At 38.5% G+C, this 19,614-nt stretch overlaps 1 protein-coding gene across 1 annotated transcript in view; it reads right to left on the reverse strand.

The window, feature by feature from the left end:
• Positions 1-19,614, reverse strand: part of kiss1r (KISS1 receptor) — a 45,457-nt gene that overhangs the window by 5,188 nt on the left and 20,655 nt on the right. The window contains 1 exon segment of the mRNA NM_001170514.1: positions 4,264-4,399. Within this exon segment, the coding sequence (NP_001163985.1) occupies positions 4,264-4,399 (136 nt within the window).

Raw genomic sequence — 19,614 nt, forward strand, 5'->3', positions numbered from 1 at the left:
GCTCTAGCCTTTATAGTTTAGAACACACATTCCTAAGGGGGGGGGGAGTTCTTAGCATTCTTATGGGAAGTGGGAACAGGAGAGGGGAGAGAACGGTGGACTCTGGCCACAGTAATTAAGGATTTTTATGAGAGAGGAAGTCAGACACCCCAACAACATGTTTACAAAAAATGAGACAAGAAATTCTTTGTTTCTTTTGACAGGGGACTTATGGCTGTATTTACCTTTCTGACATAGTATACATAGTTTTTACCTTTTCTTCTCTTTTAAGGATCTCCCCAAAACACTACAATTTAATGTATAACTTGCATTTATATTATTTCTACCAAAGTGCATAACTTTGCACTTGTCAACACTGAACTTCATTTTCCAGTTTGCTGCCCAGTTTTCCAATTTTGTCAAATCGCTCTGCAAAGTGGCAGCATCCTGCATGGAACGTATAGCTTTGAACAATTTAGTGTCGTCAGGAAAATAGAAACAGTACTTTGTATGCCCACCTCCTGGTCATTAATAAACAAGTTAATAAGCAAAGGACCAAGGACTGACCCTTGTGGTACTCCATTAACAACACTGATCCAATTGGAAAATGTTCCATTTACCACCACGCTTTGTAATCTATCCTTCAGCCAGTTTTCTATCCAAGTACAATTATTATGTTCCATTGAGTAGGAGAGACAATAGGTTATCTGAAAGCAGTTCTATTGTGTAGTGCTGGCTCCTTCTGAAAGCTCAGAATCAGGCACAGTGCACTGAGATGGCTGCCTAACCAACAATATTGCAGCTAAAAAATACTACATCTATTGGTTTAAGAATAACATTTTAAATGGTAGAATCAATTATTTGTAATGTGAAGAGGGTAATATAGTAATAAAAACTATACCATAAAAATCATGACAGAATCCCTTTTAAAGAGGTAGTTTACCTTTAAGATAACATTTAGTATGTTAGATAGTATACTCTTCCTAGCAACTTTGCAACTGATCTTTAAACCGGAGAGCTTCTAAACAAAAAGCTAAATAACTGAAAAACTAAAAAATGAAAACCAATTGCACTGACGGGATTTAAAAAGATGGATAAAGGGTGTCTGCAAGTTTGGATGAATGGCTCTGAATTACTAGGCTGTAGCTGTGTTATTAAACCAGAGGTTCTGCATGCATATTTGGCCACAGAAACATAAAGGGGTCATTTGCCTGTATCTGCCCATAGCTCCTTAAGTGAAGGTAAGTCTTTCATTTCTGTTTTTAGGCAGTGCTCTGTGTGAAGTATGAGGCACCTAAATAGCTTTTATTTACAGAAGGCTATCCTGTGCATGTTGTTGCACAAATACATATTATTAATGAAACACGACAAGGAGGTTTTTTTCTTTTTGACTGCTTGCGACTATATTGAAATTATATTTAGCAAGAATATTAATGTGGGCTTATTTTATGCAAATTTTGTCCATCCAGCAGTTCTCCAATATTATTATTACCTTAAGCATGGGTGGGGTATTTTTTCGTGCATTTGACACATGATTGGAAAATAAGTTTGTTCACCTGAGCATGTAAAGGCATTTAATCATCTTCTATTCACAAACTAATTGATTCTATTTTAATCTGCCTGGTTGGACCCACAAGTTGTGTTGAAACAGGCATTTTAGCGCAGTCATTCAAAAATGGATTTCAGTAGATAGAATTATCATTGTCCATCAGAACTGAAATTCCATGTATAATTTTCTTTTGAAGAAATATGTTGCTGCACTTAAAAATGATGATTTGGTTAGTTTCACAGTATTTAGTACCGAACAATATCTGTCAGGTTTACTTTCTCACACATTGTTCCCTGCATTTTGTAGTGGTAAACCAGAAAGGTTATTTTCATTAGCAACTACAGAGACAGCTGTCAGGGCCACAAGGCTTTTAGGACTGGTTAGTTAGGATAAGGAGGCAGGCACTAAGACTGGAACTGTGGTACATGCAAAACAAGCAAAGTCAAAATAGAAATGAAACAGGGTAAGAATTGATTATCAGGAAAACAGCGTGAGGATAAACAGGCTCAGTAGACCTACACTTTTTATGTTTAAATGAAATGCCAATTTGCCTATTTATCATGGTGTGTCAAAAAAAAAAACAGTGACCAAATACACGAGGCATCACACCATAAAAACCTTTGTACCTCAAGCCGTGTACTGAATTTTAGTGAACACATACCTCTATGTAAAAATCCAGTGTAAAAAGATGCTTGAAAATACTATGTGAAAATATGGCATTCATTCATCATGTTTGATGTGGCTTTTTTTCGCTTTTTATACAGTGACTTCTGCCAAAACTTATTTGGCTTTAATGGATTACACAAGATCTGTAATGTTAAATAATGGCATCAGATCTGGGGATCAGGCAGCATAAAATAAAAACCACACCTTGGTAAATCTGCCATTTATTTTACACAGCTTTTTACACCATTTTTCTGCCATAAATCATTTTACACTATGATAAACAGACACCCAAATATAATGCTGATTGGTACCAGTTTCCTAGTATAGTGATGCCTTAAAACCACTGCACTGGTGAGGCATGATATAGCATGATAAGCCAATATATGACAAAACTCCTTCCCAAGGGGGAACCAGGACTCCACTGCTGGATTTTACTTATTATCTGAGTTTACATATTAAACTAGTAAAATATCGGCACAGGAAAAAGCTGGAATACTGGCATAGAAACAGGCTGAAAAATCACCACTAGAACAGGCAATATAACAGATCTTCATGGATGTCAGCCAGAGTTTCAGAGCAGTAAAGGCTACCAAGATACCAGGAAATTAATAAGTTGCCAAAAAACCTGAAGATAGGATGGCCCCCAAAAATAATTTATACCAAGAGACCAGTCTTTGCTTACATTGTGAAGGCAGTCCAAATATTACTGGTGTCAATGGACTTTGAATAATGGCAAATTATAGGCATTATTGTATGGCCCTTATCATTAATTGCAATTCTTTAGTACTCAAAGACATGATAAAAACAATTTTCTTGGATAACCTTTACTCTTTGCATTTACTCTCTTTACATTTTACACCTGTGGCAGAAGATTTTTTTTAAAGTATCCCAATATCTTGTTAAGGAAGGTGTTAATTCTATGGGACAATGTGGAATTGAGGCTTTCTGAAGACTACTAAGATTTATGCATATGCAAATAAAAGAATAGGCAGAATGTATTTTCAGGAAAGGTTCTGTTTATTTTTCTCATGTTAAAAAACGCTTTGGTACTAGTATCTAAAAATGTGTTTATATTTCAATATGATTACACCCCATATGCAAAAGTAAACATAATGTTGAGTTGAAAGTTGAGCTCAATGTACGCTTGTCTTTTTTCAAAGTATCTTTCCATATGTATTTCACTGGTGTTTGAGCAGCAATTATAAACACTCTAAATTCTGCTCAATTATGTGTAGCTTATTTTGTTGTTGGCAGAATTAGAATGAACCTGTAGCCAATTAGTACACCACAATATTCACATCACAGAGGTTTGCAGTCAACTGCCAAATGCGAAAGAAAAATAATAAAATGTCCATAAAATGCATGTCTGCATGAGATAACTAATTCTTTTATCTAAACTATAACGGAAAATACATGACTATAAAATATTTAAACAACACTTTGCATAATTAGACACTGACAAAGACATAAAAATTCAAATACAGGTATAGGACCCATTATCCAGAATGCTCGGGACCAAGGGTATTCCGGATAAGGGGTCTTTCCATAATTTGGATCTCCATACCTTAAGTCTACTAAAAAATGAATAAAACATTAATTAAACCCAATAGGATTGTTTTGCATCCAATAAGGATTATTTATATCTTAGTTGGGATCAATTACAAGGTTCTGTTTTATTTTTACATAAAAAAAGGAAATCAGTTTTAAAATTCTGAATTATTTGCTTATAATGGAGTCTATGGGAGACGAGCTTTCCGTAATTCGGAGCTTTCTGGATAACGGGTTTCCGGATAAGGGGTCCGATACCTGTACTGCTTTTAATAGCAAGTGCATTTAGAAATAACCAAAATTTGTAAATAATGTCTATTGGAAAGTTGCATACAACGATATTTTGTACCCCAAAAATTCCACCCCCATTAAGCAGGTCCTAATAATGTGCAATTAACAATTAAAGTACATTGCAGTTGACAAAATTTAACATTATGACATTGTGAAATAAGAATTTTTTACTCCTGTATTTTTTTTTATTTTATTACATACCAGCTAAAGTATTATATTGAGTCACTTACCAATCCAGATACCCACGCTAACTGCAGCAGCTACACGTGGGGTTCTTTGGCGCAGAGACTGCAGTGGGTACACGGTGACATACCAACGATCCACACTCATGGCTGTAAGAGTGACACAGGTGGCTTGTACTGACACCTAAGGGAGTAGAACAGGTAAGCATGCAATAAAAGACAAATGTGTTCCACAGTAGAAACAATTAACTTTTTCTTGTCTATTAACAGCAATTTTCGAGATTTCCTATTCTGAAGCCACATATTGTTTAATGCATTTATTTATATATTTATACATTACTGGGCAAAGAAAAAATGGTAGTCTTTACTTGCAGTTCTGCTAATATCGTCCCAATGGCAGCTCACTGAAGTTCACAGCCAGCTTTACAATGCTGGCACCTTCACAATAACATCAGTCATCTACCAGACTTTAATCATCTTGACAGGCAACTGGATCTACACTCTCAGACAGAGTTAGAATTTAAGGCCACTGGTTCCATGGCACCTTTCTTGGTTCCTTGAAAATCAAGGTCTCTATGGAGAATGGCCCCTGGGAACCCTTTCTAGTATCTGGTGATAACCAAAACCATTTTTTCTGGCCTTGGCTCAACATGGTTTAAATTTGAATTAAACGTAATCATTACTGTAATTATAAAATGTCACAATAATGCTTGAATTGTTTGTACGAAAATTTTGAGTATTGTTAAAACTCGAAAAACTTGAGTTTAAACGGAAGTTGATTTCCATGAATCCTCTTTATTTTTCCCAAACAGGAATTGCTCCAGCAGCCATTTTAGGAACATTGGCACTTATTCTTGGCAAACAATAATGTGTTTAAGTTTCACTTGAAACTGTACAGCTTGCTGTCTATGTGAACATAGTAGTACAATTGCTTTACTGGGTTCTTATTGGATTTATTTTTTCTATTTTTTATATTAATATATCAATTTTTCCTGCTGCTAAATGCATTAATCAAAACATTCTGCTGTAATTAAATTTACACCCACCAGCAGAGCTTTTAGATATAATGAGATCACACAAGGCTGTCACATGTATCTGCATCTAATGATGGTACCAACAATAACGCTTCCACAACAATATCATCATCTTTATAGATAAAACACCTTGAATAATTTCTAAATGATTGTGTGCTCCACACACAACAAATGCAGTGGTGTTTCAGTCAGTACGGAGGTGGATCTGTCCATTGCCCATCATATTATTAACTTACCTGTGCTCCCGTGTCAATGAGAAAAATAATGCACTCTGCTGCCAATGGTCTCAATTGGAAATTCAAAATAATTTGACCATGCGCTCATTCATACTTAATTTACTATACTTAGGTTACATAGTTACATTGGGTTGATTCTGTGCCATGATAGGACAACTACACAGTTGATGGGGCTTATTTACTTGGAAATATTTCCCTTTAGCAGTAACCCATATCAACCAGACATCAATTAGTTTTAAAAACTAAGCAGAAAAAACTACATCCCTTACTGGTTGCTATGGATAGCTGCACTTGGGGTATTGACCTATGTAGATGAAAAAGCTTCACTTTGTATCTAAATTAATTACAAATCTTTTTAACATAATTTTCATACGTCCTGTTTAAATTGGGGAGGTAGCAACCCTTGCCATAGTTTAAAATCAATATACATACAGTATAGAACCAGTTCTTTTCTTCTGTGTATACAGAAGAGGAGCCAGAGTGCCAAGTCCCACCCAATAGCTGCACTGTTGCCTCAGCTCCAACTGCACAGTGGTTGACACAGGATATGGTGCTTAAAGGGTTACACAAGATAAATGTAAACAAGGCACTGGGGCCAGATGGAATACACCCTCGGGTACTGAGAGAGCTAGGGGCAGAATTAAGAAGTAAGAAGCTGGACAGTGGGGATGCAGTAGATATAATCTATTTGGATTTTGCCAAAGCATTTGATACCATTCCCCACAAACGACTGCTTTCTAAACTTAGGTCTATTGGTCTTAGTGAAGTCGTTTGCACATGGATAGAAAACTGGCTACAGGATCGGGTACAGAGGGTGGTTGTTAATGGTACATTCTCTACTTGGAATAAGGTTCTCAGTGGGGTCCCTCAGGGTTCTGTACTGGGTCCACTTTTGTTTAATTTGTTCATAAATGACTTAGGGGAGGGTATTATGAGTAATGTATCAGTGTTTGCAGATGACACAAAACTTTGCAGACCAGTCAATTCTATCCAGGATGTGGAATCCTTGCAGCAAGATCTTGGCCAACTGGCAATCTGGGCAGCTAAGTGGCAGATGAGATTTAATGTGGATAAATGTAAGGTCATGCACCTGGGGCGTAAAAAAATGCAAGCCCCGTATACCCTTAATGGGACTGCACTAGGCAAATCCATAATGGAGAAGGACCTTGGAGTCCTTGTAGATAATAAACTTGGCTGTAGCAAGCAATGCCAGGCAGCAGCTGCAAGGGCAAACAAGGTTTTGAGCTGTATTAAAAGGGGTATAGATTCACGGGAGGAGGGGGTTATTCTTCCCCTTTACAGAGCGCTGGTAAGGCCCCATCTAGAATATGCTGTTCAGTTTTGGTCTCCAGGGCTCAAACAGGACATGATTGAGTTAGAGAGGGTCCAGAGAAGGGCAACTAAGCTGGTAAAGGGTATGGGAAGTCTCAGTTATGAGAGGGGGCTAGATGGATTCTTAGCAAGTGAAGGAATACAGGGTTATGGAAGATAGCTCTTAGTACAAGTTGATCGAGGGACTGGTCCGATTGCCATCTTGGAGTCAGGAAGGAATTTTTTCCCCTCTGTGGCAAATTAGAGAGGCTTCAGATGGGGTTTTTTGCCTTCCTCTGGATCAACTAGTAGTTAGGCAGGTTATATATAAAGGCATTATGGTTGAACGTGATGGACATATGTCTTTTTTCAACCCAACTTACTATGTTACTATGTAACCATTTCTTTTTCTTTTCATACACTTGAGGCCACCCATTACCATAACTAAGAAATGATTAGGGTTTTGTCTCATAATTAAATTTGTGGGACCCATGTTTTAGCATACCCTTATGAGCTTTTTTATAAACATAATGCAGAGCCTCTGGAATAATTCAAACTGGAATAAAATGTCTTCTTAAAGGTCACTGCTTCAAGCAGTCTAAAATGTTATTATTTGGCCCTTTCTGAATTGTCTAGCTTTCTACTGTGCAGGTATCCCAGTATCTATGGTATCAAAAGCATGATGTAGTAACACTACAAATTTCTAATTTTTGTTGTTCTTTCACAAACCAGATTTTCAGTGTACTTGTTCAGCAGACTTTGTGACTTTACATTCACATTTTTCTTCTACAGACTGATCTTGCTCTATCCAACCACACTGTTCCTCTTTCTTTTTGCATGTTGAGTCATTTTCTCCTTTCATCTCATTCTTCCCCCCTCCGCAGTTTCTTCATCTAACAGAATATGTTATTGCCATGGACACATGGTTTACTAAAAGGAGAATTATGCCAACCTTCTGCATTAAATGGTTGGGTAATTTGCACACATCTCGATTCTAAATGACACATATAGGGAGACTCAAGCTTGTATATTTACACCCATACAACAGTATATCATATATAAATTTAATTTACAAAACACAAGTCATGTATTGCTATGAAGATCATGAAGAACATGTGCAAATGCACTACTAAATCCCTTAAAAATAAGTAAAATGGTTCTCCAACCTATCTTTTAAGCCATTTGGATAGCTTAGCAGAGGAAACACTTATGCTAACAGGGCCTGTGAGCATGAAACCAGCAAGTCCACCAAGCCACTATGTGACTTGAACATACGTTTTATAATATTCTCCTTAATATTCTTTTAGTCAAATCTTTTTTTATTTAAAAACATTTTTACATTATTATAAAACTTTCTTACCCAAGTTGTTAATATGTATGTACTGTCACTTTTTTTGAGGTGGCCCAATTACTAACTCTGTCATGTCTGGGGCAAGATTAATCTTAAATGGGTAAGTTCCTCTTAAAATTTTAGTATGATATAGAACTTAGGTAGGTAAGTGGTTTTTCACGGTGAGGGCAGTGAGGTTGTGGAATGCCCTTCCTAGTGATGTGGTAATGGCAGATTCTGTTGATGCCTTTAAGAGGTGCCTGGATGAATTCTTGAACAAGCATAGTATTGTGATACTAATATCTACAGTTAGTATTGATGTTGGTATATATAGTTTATGTATATGAGTGTATAGATTGGTTAGTATAAGTTTGTGTGTGCTGGGTTTACTTGGAAGGGTTGAACTTAATGGACTCTTTTTGGTCTTTTTTCAACCCTACATAACTATATATGGTGTGTTTTGTCCCCTGCTACCATCCAGCAGAAAACAGCAGTGGACAATGCACTCCTATTGAATTGTACCCTATTGGTTAGCACATGGAATGCTCTCCATTTAATAGTATTAGAAGAGATAGCAGCTGGAGATTTGTGTATTGTCCAGCACAAATTTACACCAGATGGCAAAAAAGACCTGTGTGTCATAGGTTATAAAGCTATAAACTAAATGTGGTGCATTCTCCTATATTTACATCCACAAATTAGGCTTCAGACTGATTATTCAGAGAAATCAGACTGATTATTCAGAGAAATCCCAAAATGACATATTTGCCAGATTTTTCTATCAGCCAGAAATGCTTGCTTGTTTTCAGGTAGTATACCAGCAATTATATTTTTTTCCAAGTGCTTTTTATTTTTTGACCGATTTTCTAAGATTTATTGTTCCTCCCTCTGGTGTCTTTGACTAGAAGCTCAGTAATTGAAGGTCAGGCTCTCTAAACTGCTACAATTTGCTAGCAGATTTATCAACAGCATCATTGTAATGTCAGAAACTAATGCATCAATTGTACAAACTGCATTTCATAAAGCTCAGGGAATCTGCTTATACAGTTTATAGAGTCACTCATAACTCTTCTCTTATAGAGAGGCCAGGATACCGGGCGCAGCGTAGGAGGAGGGCCTACATGACTGGGCAGGCAATGTGAGCGCCGATTGGGCAGCTCAGGCATGGGGTCAGCAGGGGTTAAAAAGGGGGAACAGAAGGAGGCGCCAAACAGTGCGTGGGAAGGCAGCAATAGTGGAGATAGGGCAGCAACTGCAGGAATCCCCACCCACCCTCCCCAATTGTCAATCCTTCGGTGGAGGAAATTTGGTACACTTTGAGGTAGGGATAGCACCAGGGCGAAGCTAGATGGGACCCAACATAGGGAGGCTAGATGGGCTACCCATGGTAGCGTATTAGTCACAGCTTTGGCGGGTCCCTTGCCAGTCTGCCGGGCATATTGGTGTGGTTTGGACAATACTGGACCGTTGGGGCAACCCCTAAGGTGGGTACCCACGGTGATGTCTAATATGTTCAGTTAATTTCCCCAGGGCTTGGTCCCTTGTGGATTGTTTCTGTTTAACAGCTATGGTGTGGATATCACAACGTTATGCTTGCTCACTGAGCTAGGGGCAAGCGGCTAGTGAGCATTGCTGGCATTTGGAAGGGCAGACTGGCAGAGGGCCTTACCAAGGGTTACCGATTGTTACCAATTGTTGTCAATCATTATCACCAATTGTTACAAAGTTTGCACTATGTTTTATTAATGACGCCTTTGCTATGTAAACAATAAAGTCTTTTCTACATGACTGTTGTACAAATAAAAGCTGTGGCCATATCATCCAATAAAAGGTGACGTCACGCGTGTTTATTTAGAACGATGGGAGAGAGGAGTGAACAATGGGTCATGCCCCTAGTCATGTGCTGCTCTTGGGAAACAAGGTAAAAAATTAAAGTTTAATCTTATGTCTTAAAAAATATTGAAAAAAAGCCATTAAGAAAGTATCATTTGCACTTTGCATCCTGCCTTCAAGCCAAAATGAATTGCTACAGGTCTCTGTGCTCTGTTTTGGAGTCCTGTGGCCACCAAATGAATGCAGCACTGCTTGCGTTTGTCAGCACTTGATGAGACGCTCACTTATGCCGGGTAAGTTCTGTACAAAGGGACACATAAAATCCCCCAGTGTCCCCTATAAAGACAACCCAAGGCAGGTGAGGTAGGAGATAAAGGTATATAAATATGCTATATATGTAAAATATAAAATAGAATATGAAAGCCTAGTATGCCATCTTATAAAATCAAAAGGGCCAGACATGATAGTGCTGACTAGTTAAGACCCTACATACACTTTGTTATTTGCACAGCTGTAACCACAGAGCACCCAGAAAGTTGTAAAAGGGGTGTTATATACTTTTGAGATAAGATATGACATCTTCTATAAAAGACTGAAACTTTCAGGGTCTCATTTGAAGCTGTTAGTGACACATTTCAGTTGCTGTTCTGTGTTGCTGAAAGCTTCCACAAGACTCTGTGATTAATAAATAAATAATTTGATATACTGAGACCCTTGTCTCAGGGTCTTGTTGTGTAATAAGGTTCTGGTCAGTTAAAATTCCGAACATGCTGCATCCATGAGGGGCAGGAGGCACATAGGTGTCACCTCTCCCATCTATTACCTGTGCACAAAGTTAGAGAGTGGCAGCAGATGCAGGCTGAAACAGGACCCTTTACTAATCGTCCTGCCCTATATGTAATCAAGTTTAAAAGGGTTGGTCACCTTATTGACAATATCCGCCTTTACATTAAGGGGCATATTTATTATACGGTGTAAGCCAACATCATTGTTAATGTTGCCTATAGTAACTAATCAGATCTTTGCTTTTGTTTTCTAACTTGTATGTGACTGTTTAGATCTATTTGCTGATTGGTTGCTATAGGCAACATCACTGGTGATGTTAGCTTACACACCATAATTAATATGCCCCTTAATGTGTTTTTTGAAAGGCAAGGTACATCCAGCGGAAATCCAAAGATATTTACAGCTGATGTATTCGGGCTCCTAACACTCTTCTGATGCAAGGACCTTATGGCTGACATTACCTGCTGCTTTTTTCATTTCATTATAAGCAGTGGCACTTTGGGAACTTCTGGCAATGTGCCAACTCTTGTTGCTTTAACCCTTTCCATGCCAAAGACGTAGGTACTACGTCGGTTTAAAAAAAGCAGTTGTATGCCACCGACGTAGTACCTACGTTTTTGGTACTAGTGTAATTCTCTCTGCACCGGCGGCAAAAGCAGCGTCTTCTGCTTGTCACGTCTGTTCCCCAGCTTCTTGTTCCTCCTAGCTCCGCCCACTCACTTCCTGTGCTGCGAGGACTGCAGAGAGGACTGCCTGCCTGCCATCCCTGCTGGTAAGTGCTCTTTATTTGCCTAATACACACACTTACACACATTTACAGGCATTTACACACATTTACACACACATCTACACACAATTTAGCATACTTTTTTTTTTTTTTTTTTTCCGATTTTGCACACTCTAGCACACTTTAGCACACTTATATACACACTTACACACTATCACACACATTTTAGATGTCTGCACACATGTATACACAATTTTTTGTGTATACAAATTTTTTTTTTTTTTACTTTTTTTTTTACCCCTTTGTCTTTAGTTTTTTTCCCTAAAAATTTTATTTTGACACCATGACTATTGGATCTATTATTCTGACCACTAATTACACTGTCATGTGACTTATTTTGTTGTGTCATCGATTTACACAATTTTTGTGGTTTCATTGCATTTTTATCCCTGTATAACTGTTCCTAATCTGTTTTTAGCATAGCTTTGCCATGCGGTACTTTGGTGTAGAAAAATAACTTTACCTATTTTGAATTCCTCAGAATGTGTACTTTCCAAAAATATATGGTTTTCTGGGGGTCCCTGTGTAGTTTGGGGGTGTTACACATAATACGCTGTCAGGGGTCTCTGTGTGCAAAAGCTGAGCTGGCAGGCGAGAAATCCTTATGCGCTATTTTCTTTTTGGGGTCAGTACATACCGCAGACTTTGGTATATCTATGCATATTGGGCATCAAACTGTTCAGTAGGCCTCTGGTGTTACTATTTGGGGTGATTTGCCATTGTACGCAAGAAATAGTGTGAGATAAATGCGGCAAACTGCAACATTTTTATGCGATTTTCTCAAATGTCATAAAAACCAATAACTTTAGGAACGCTCTGCAGATTGGTACTTTGGTGTAGAAAGGACTCTTTACCCTTGTTGGATTTGTCAGAATGTGTACTTTCCAAAAATATATGGTTTTCTGGGGGTTCCTGTGTAGTTTGGGGGTCTTACTGCATATAATACGCTGTCAGGGGGCTCTGTGTGCAAAAGCTGAGCTGGCAGGCGAGAAATCCTTATGCGCTATTTTCATTTTTGGGTCAGTACATACCGCAGACTTTGGTATATCTATGCATATTGAGCATCAAACTGTTCAGTAGGCCTCTGGTGTTCCTATTTGGGGTGTGTTGCCTTTGTACGCAAGAAATTGTGTGAGATAAATGCGGCAAACTGCAACATTTTTATGCGATTTTCTCAAAAGTCATAAAAACCACTAACTTTAGGAAAGCTTTGCAGATTGGTACTTTGGTGTAGAAAGGACTCTTTACCCTTGTTGGATTTGTCAGAATGTGTCCTTTCAAAAATATATGGTTTTCTGGGGGTCCCTGTGTAGTTTGGGGGTCTTACTGCATATAATACGCTGTCAGGGGGCTCAGTGTGCAAAAGCTGAGCTGGCAAGCGAGAAATCCTTATGTGCTATTTTCATTTTTGGGTCAGTACATGCCGCAGACTTTGGTATATCTATGCATATTGGGCATCAAACTGTTCAGTAGGCCTCTGGTGTTCCTATTTGGGGTAACTTGCCTTTGTACGCAAGAAATTGTGTGAGATAAATGCGGCAAACTGCAACATTTTTATGCGATTTTCTCAAAAGTCATAAAAACCAATAACTTTAGGAAAGCTTTGCAGATTGGTACTTTGGTGTAGAAAGGACTCTTTACCCTTGTTGGATTTGTCAGAATGTGTACTTTCCAAAAATATATGGTTTTCTGGGGGTCCCTGTGTAGTTTGGGGGTCTTACTGCATATAATACGCTGTCAGGGGGCTCTGTGTGCAAAAGCTGAGCTGGCAGGCGAGAAAACCTTACGCGCTATTTTCATTTTTGGGTCAGTACATACCGCAGACTTTGGTATATCTATGCATATTGGGCATCAAACTGTTCAGTAGGCCTCTGGTGTTCCTATTTGGGGTGTGTTGCCTTTGTACGCAAGAAATCGTGTGAGATAAATGCGGCAAACTGCAACATTTTTATGCGATTTTCTCAAAAAAGTCATAAAAACCACTAACTTTAGGAAAGCTTTGCAGATGGGTACTTTTGTGTAGAAAGGACTCTTTACCATTGTTGGATTTGTCAGAATGTGTACTTTCCAAAAATATATGGTTTTCTGGGGGTCCCTGTGTAGTTTGGGGGTCTTACTGCATATAATAGGCTGTCAGGGGGCTCTGTGTGCAAAAGCTGAGCTGGCAGGCGAGAAATCCTTACGTGCTATTTTCATTTTTGGGTCAGTACATACCGCAGACTTTGGTATATCTATGCATATTGGGCATCAAACTGTTCAGTAGGCCTCTGGTGTTCCTATTTGGGGTAACTTGCCTTTGTGCGCTAGAAATTGTGTGAGATAAATGCGGCAAACTGCAACATTTTTATGCGATTTTCTCAAAAGTCATAAAAACCACTAACTTTAGGAAAGCTTTGCAGATTGGTACTTTGGTGTAGAAAGGACTCTTTACCCTTGTTGGATTTGTCAGAATGTGTACTTTCCAAACATATATGGTTTTCTGGGGGTCCCTGTGTAGTTTGGGGGTCTTACTTCATATAATAGGCTGTCAGGGGGCTCTGTGTGCAAAAACTGAGCTGGCAGGCGAGAAATCCTTATGAGCTATTTTCATTTTGGGGTCAGTACATACCGCAGACTTTGGTATATCTATGCATATTGGGCATCAAACTGTTCAGTAGGCCTCTGGTGTTCCTATTTGGGGTGTGTTGCCTTTGTACGCAAGAAATTGTGTGAGATAAATGCGGCAAACTGCAACATTTTTATGCGATTTTCTCAAATGTCATAAAAACCACTAACTTTAGGAAAGCTTTGCAGATTGGTACTTTGGTGTAGAAAGGACTCTTTTCCCTTGTTGGATTTGTCAGAATGTGTACTTTCCAAAAATATAGGGTTTTTAGGGGTCACCCTACATTTCTGCAGCTTCCACCCCTCATAAACCTGCCATGTGTTTATGAATTAGGTAAAGATAAGCCATGAAATTAGTGTGCACAAGGTATATTTGGGGGTCTCTAAGTGCCATGTGCTTTGATAAACCTATGTACAGTGGGCATCAAACTGTTCAGTAGATCTCTGGGGTTCATATTTAGGGTGTTTTATCTTGGTACCTAATGACCTGTAGAAAATAAGATGCTGTATAGTGGAAGTTTTGAGGTGATTTTTGGAAATGCCATAAAAATCATCAAACTTAGGAAAGCTTTATGGCTTGGTACTTTGGAGTAGAAAGACATGAGTACCCATTTTAGATTCGGGGGGATGTGTACTTTCCAAAAATATATGACTTTCTGGGGTGAATGTACTTTTTACTAGCATTATCCCACATATAATGATGTAAATGTATTGATTTTGCAGAAGCTGAAATGACAGAAATGACAGTACATATGGGTATATGTTCACATTGGGGCCCCTACATGCCACATTCTTAGGTAAACCTATACATATTGGGCATCAAACTGTTCAGTAGACCTCTGGGGTTCATATTTAGGGTGTTTTATATTGGTATCTAATGACCTGTAGAAAATAAGATGCTGTATAGTGGAAGTTTTGAGGTGATTTTTGGAAATGCCATAAAAATCGTCAAACTTAGGAAAGCTTTATGGCTTGGTACTTTGGTGTAGAAAGACATGGGTACCCATTTTAGATTCGGGGGAATGTGTACTTTCCAAAAATATATGACTTTCTGGGGTGAATGTAATTTTTACTAGTTTTATCCCACATGTAATGATGTAAATGTTGATTTTGCAGAAGCTGAAATGACAGAAATGACAGTACATATGGGTATATGTTCACATTGGGGCCCCTACATGCCACATACTTAGGTAAACCTATACATATTGGGCATCAAACTGTTCAGTAGACCTCTGGGGTTCATATTTAGGGTGTTTTGTCTTGGTACCTAATAACCTGTGGAAAATAAGATGCTGCATAGTGGAAGTTTTGAGGTGATTTTTGGAAATGCCATAAAAATCGTCAAACTTAGGAAAGCTTTATGGCTTGGTACTGTGGAGTAGAAAGACATGGGTACCCATTTTAGATTCGGGGGAATGTGTACTTTCCAAAAATATATGACTTTCTGGGGTGAATGTACTTTTTACTAGCTTTATCCCGCATGTAATGATGTAAATGTTGATTTTGCAGAAGCTGAAATGACAGAAATGACAGTACATATGGGTATATGTTCACATTGGGGCCCCTACATGCCACATTCTTAGGTAAACCTATACATATTGGGCATCAAACTGTTCAGTAGACCTCTGGGGTTCATATTCAGGGTGTTTTATCTTGGTATCTAATGACCTGTAGAAAATAAGATGCTGTATAGTGGAAGTTTTGAGGTGATTTTTGGAAATGCCATAAAAATCGTCAAACTTAGGAAAGCTTTATGGCTTGGTACTTTGGAGTAGAAAGACATGGGTACCCATTTTAGATTCGGGGGAATGTGTACTTTCCAAAAATATATGACTTTCTGGGGTGAATGTAATTTTTACTAGTTTTATCCCACATGTAATGATGTAAATGTTGATTTTGCAGAAGCTGAAATGACAGAAATGACAGTACATATGGGTATATGTTCACATTGTGGCCCCTACATACCACATACTTAGGTAAACCTATACATATTGGGCATCAAACTGTTCAGTAGACCTCTGGGGTTCATATTTAGGGTGTTTTATCTTGGTATCTAATGACCTGTAGAAAATAAGATGCTGTATAGTGGAAGTTTTGAGGTGATTTTTGGAAATGCCATAAAAATCGTCAAACTTAGGAAAGCTTTATGGCTTGGTACTGTGGAGTAGAAAGACATGGGTACCCATTTTAGATTCGGGGGAATGTGTACTTTCCAAAAATATATGACTTTCTGGGGTGAATGTACTTTTTACTAGCTTTATCCCACATATAATGATGTAAATGTGTTGATTTTGCAGAAGCTGAAATGACAGAAATGATAGATCATATGGTGGTATGTTCTCATTGGGTCCCCTACATGCCACATACTTAGGTAAACCTATACATATTGGGCATCAAACTGTTCAGTGGGCCCCTGGCGTTCATATTTAGGGTGTTTTATCTTGGTACCTAATGCTATGTGGGAGATAAGATGCTGGAAACTGGAAGCTTTGAGTGGATTTTTGGAAATGTTATCAAAATTGCCAACTTTAGGAAAGCTTTGCGGCTTGGTACTGTGGAGTAGAAAGACATGGGTACCCATTTTAGATTCGGGGGAATGTGTACTTTCCAAAAATATATGGCTTTCTGGGGTGAATGTACTTTTTACTAGTTTTATCCCACATCTAATGATGTAAATGTTGATTTTGCAGAAGCTGAAATGACAGAAATGACAGTACATATGGGGGTATGTTCACATTGAGGCCCCTACATGCCACATACTTAGCTAAACCTATACATATTGGGCATCAAACTGTTCAGTGGACCCCTGGTGTTCATATTTAGGGTGTTTTATTTGGTTACTTTATGACCTTTAGGAGTTAAGATACTATAGACTGGAAGCTTTGAAGCGATTTTAAAAAAATTTCACAAATTTTGATAAAAATCAATAACTTTAGGAAAGCATTGCGACTTGATAGTTTGGAGTAGACAAACAGTTGTGCCTATTCTGGATTCCCCAGAATCTCTTCTTTCTAAAAATGTAAAATTTTCTGGGATAAACTCTCTGTTAGTGGAATTTTTGGCCTTGAAATCTAAAGTATGCAGCTTTCTGGAGCAGTGCTTTGGAAATTTGGTAGTGTACTGCTGGGAGTTTTTGACCTATACAAGTGAGAAATCTCCATAAAACTATATATATTTGGTATTGGCACGTTCAGGAGACATGGGACTTTCCAAATCAGTTGTAATTTCATGCATAAACTAATTTTTGTTTCTGGTGCATGTGTTTATATTATGGAAAATATGATTTTTTTTCATTTTTTAGACATTTAGAAGCCTATATCTTGTTACAGAATTGGAATTACACAAAAATTCTACCATATTTTAAAAGCTTAGGTTGTCCTGAAAAAAACAATATATAGTTTTCCTGGGTAAACTAAAAGTCCCCCCAAGGAAAGGCCCCTAAAGTGAAACAGTGCAAAATGTTCAAAAACTGTCTGGCAGTAGAAGTTCCGCTTTGTCCAAAACGGCTGGCAGTGAAAGGGCTAATCTATGACAAAACTGTGCAAACATGCCAGTCCAAAATTATCCACAGGGTCTACTCCAGTCAATTGTTGTATAATAGCTCTCTGCACAGTGGTATTGGGTCGCCACCTCCAAAATAATGGATCAAAATGTAAAAGGAATCCACCGGAGAGCTCACGTCTGTGAACTTTAGAGATGCATAGCACTACATGTTTCGGACTACATGGGCCCTTCCTCTAAACATTCTGTGTGAATATGTGCCTGCCTAGCCTTCCTCTAACTGCTTGGATTTAAAAACTTGTGACCTGGTGACAGAATCCCTGTGTTTGTATTTGTGGATTTGACCTTCGCCTGGTTTTATTGGTTGTCAGCTTATCCTGACCTCGCCTATGAACATGCTTTCACTGCTTTCCAGTGGTGTAAGTAACAGGGTAGCTACCAAGGATGCGGAGGGTGCGACTGCAGAAATTAAGCAGCTTTCTTTGCATGCATATGCTGCCAGTAAGAAAATTCACATCTGGAGGGCAGGGGTTCCCAGTTGTACATCCTGCAGCCTGGCCCAGTTAGAGTTAGTCCCGTTACTACTGCTTCCCACTGTATCCAACATTGTTTTACCCTGATGAGCTGTGTTTTTCATGGTAGGATGCAAGAAAGCTTGTGATGAGGTGCAAGAAACTTTTGTTTCTTAAATATCTAGTATAAGTAAATCTAAAGCAACTGGACTTTCTAAGTAATCATTGAAGATGTTTCAGTACTCATCCGAGTAACTTCTTCAGTTCAACTGACTGACTCTTCTACTAATCCAAGCACAAGGGCACATTGTAACGCTTCAGAGAGGTTTTACTTTGATTGGATTACCAAAGTATCATGCAACTCATAGAGACAAGTGTTACTGCTAGTACACAGCATTGTATGTAGCAGACAGGTGGCTTTGAAGGCCCCCACCTCTGTTTAGGGGTGGTTTCTCCACCTTAACACAAATAGCCTCTTTTACACCTCTTTCAAACCATCAGTCTTCTTTGTCTAAAATTTAGACATTGCTACCTTCGAAGGAGTTTCTCTTGTCTTTTAGGTGTAAAGAGACAGCTGAGTCTTGCTTTGTAGAGTTTGCCTTTCTATGCTGAGCCATTCACTTGGTAAGGAGTTGCTTTCTCTCCCCAGTGTATAGGTCTGTACACTCCTTACTATACTGGACTGCATATACCACATTGCTACTGCATTCCATTGGGTGTTGGATCCTTTGGGTGTACCAGTTTTTTGTCTCAATGTGTTGCTAGGTTTGAAAAACACAAGGATGTGGTGTTTGTTGAAAAGCCTCCTGCTACATATGGCATTACTATAGTGATTACTCTGTGTTTCATGACGGTTATTTCGTTTGGTGTTCCTGTTCGGCTTAGTTGCTGTTGTCAAACTTTTTGCCCTGTGGTGTAGAGTTCTAATGACACCCAGTTTGTGTTCCAGCACTGTTGGTGGGTATGGAAGATAACAATAATTTTAAAGCGTGGTTCACTTTTAAGTGATAGAATTGTCAATTCTAAGCATATTTCCAAATGGTCTTTATTTATTCTTTTGACCCCAGGAGCCAAAAATCTATTGCTATGTGAGGCTACATTAGTTATTATTAGTACGGTTTATAGCTCATTTTTTATACAGGTCCTCTCCGGTTCATATACCAGTGTCTCATTCAAACCACTCCCTGATTGCTAGGGTAATTTGGACCCAATTACTTTCACTTTCCATTCAGCATTTCCTAGATGTCACTGCACGCCTCACATTCCCCCTCCCTCCTTACAGTCTATAATTGCGTAGCCTGTGTATGGTCATGTGTATCATTGCTTCCATTCTGGCACATACACAAGATTTGGGGGTGATACAAAATGGTGCCTGTCTTTGTGCTGTGACTGTGAATTCCAAGACTAAATATTATTTATATAGTGTAATTTAGGTTTATTTTGCTTAACTAATGCAATAGAAAAC

The sequence above is a fragment of the Xenopus tropicalis genome, chromosome 1 (genome assembly GCF_000004195.4).
Source record: "Xenopus tropicalis strain Nigerian chromosome 1, UCB_Xtro_10.0, whole genome shotgun sequence".
Taxonomy (NCBI): Eukaryota; Metazoa; Chordata; class Amphibia; order Anura; family Pipidae; genus Xenopus; species Xenopus tropicalis.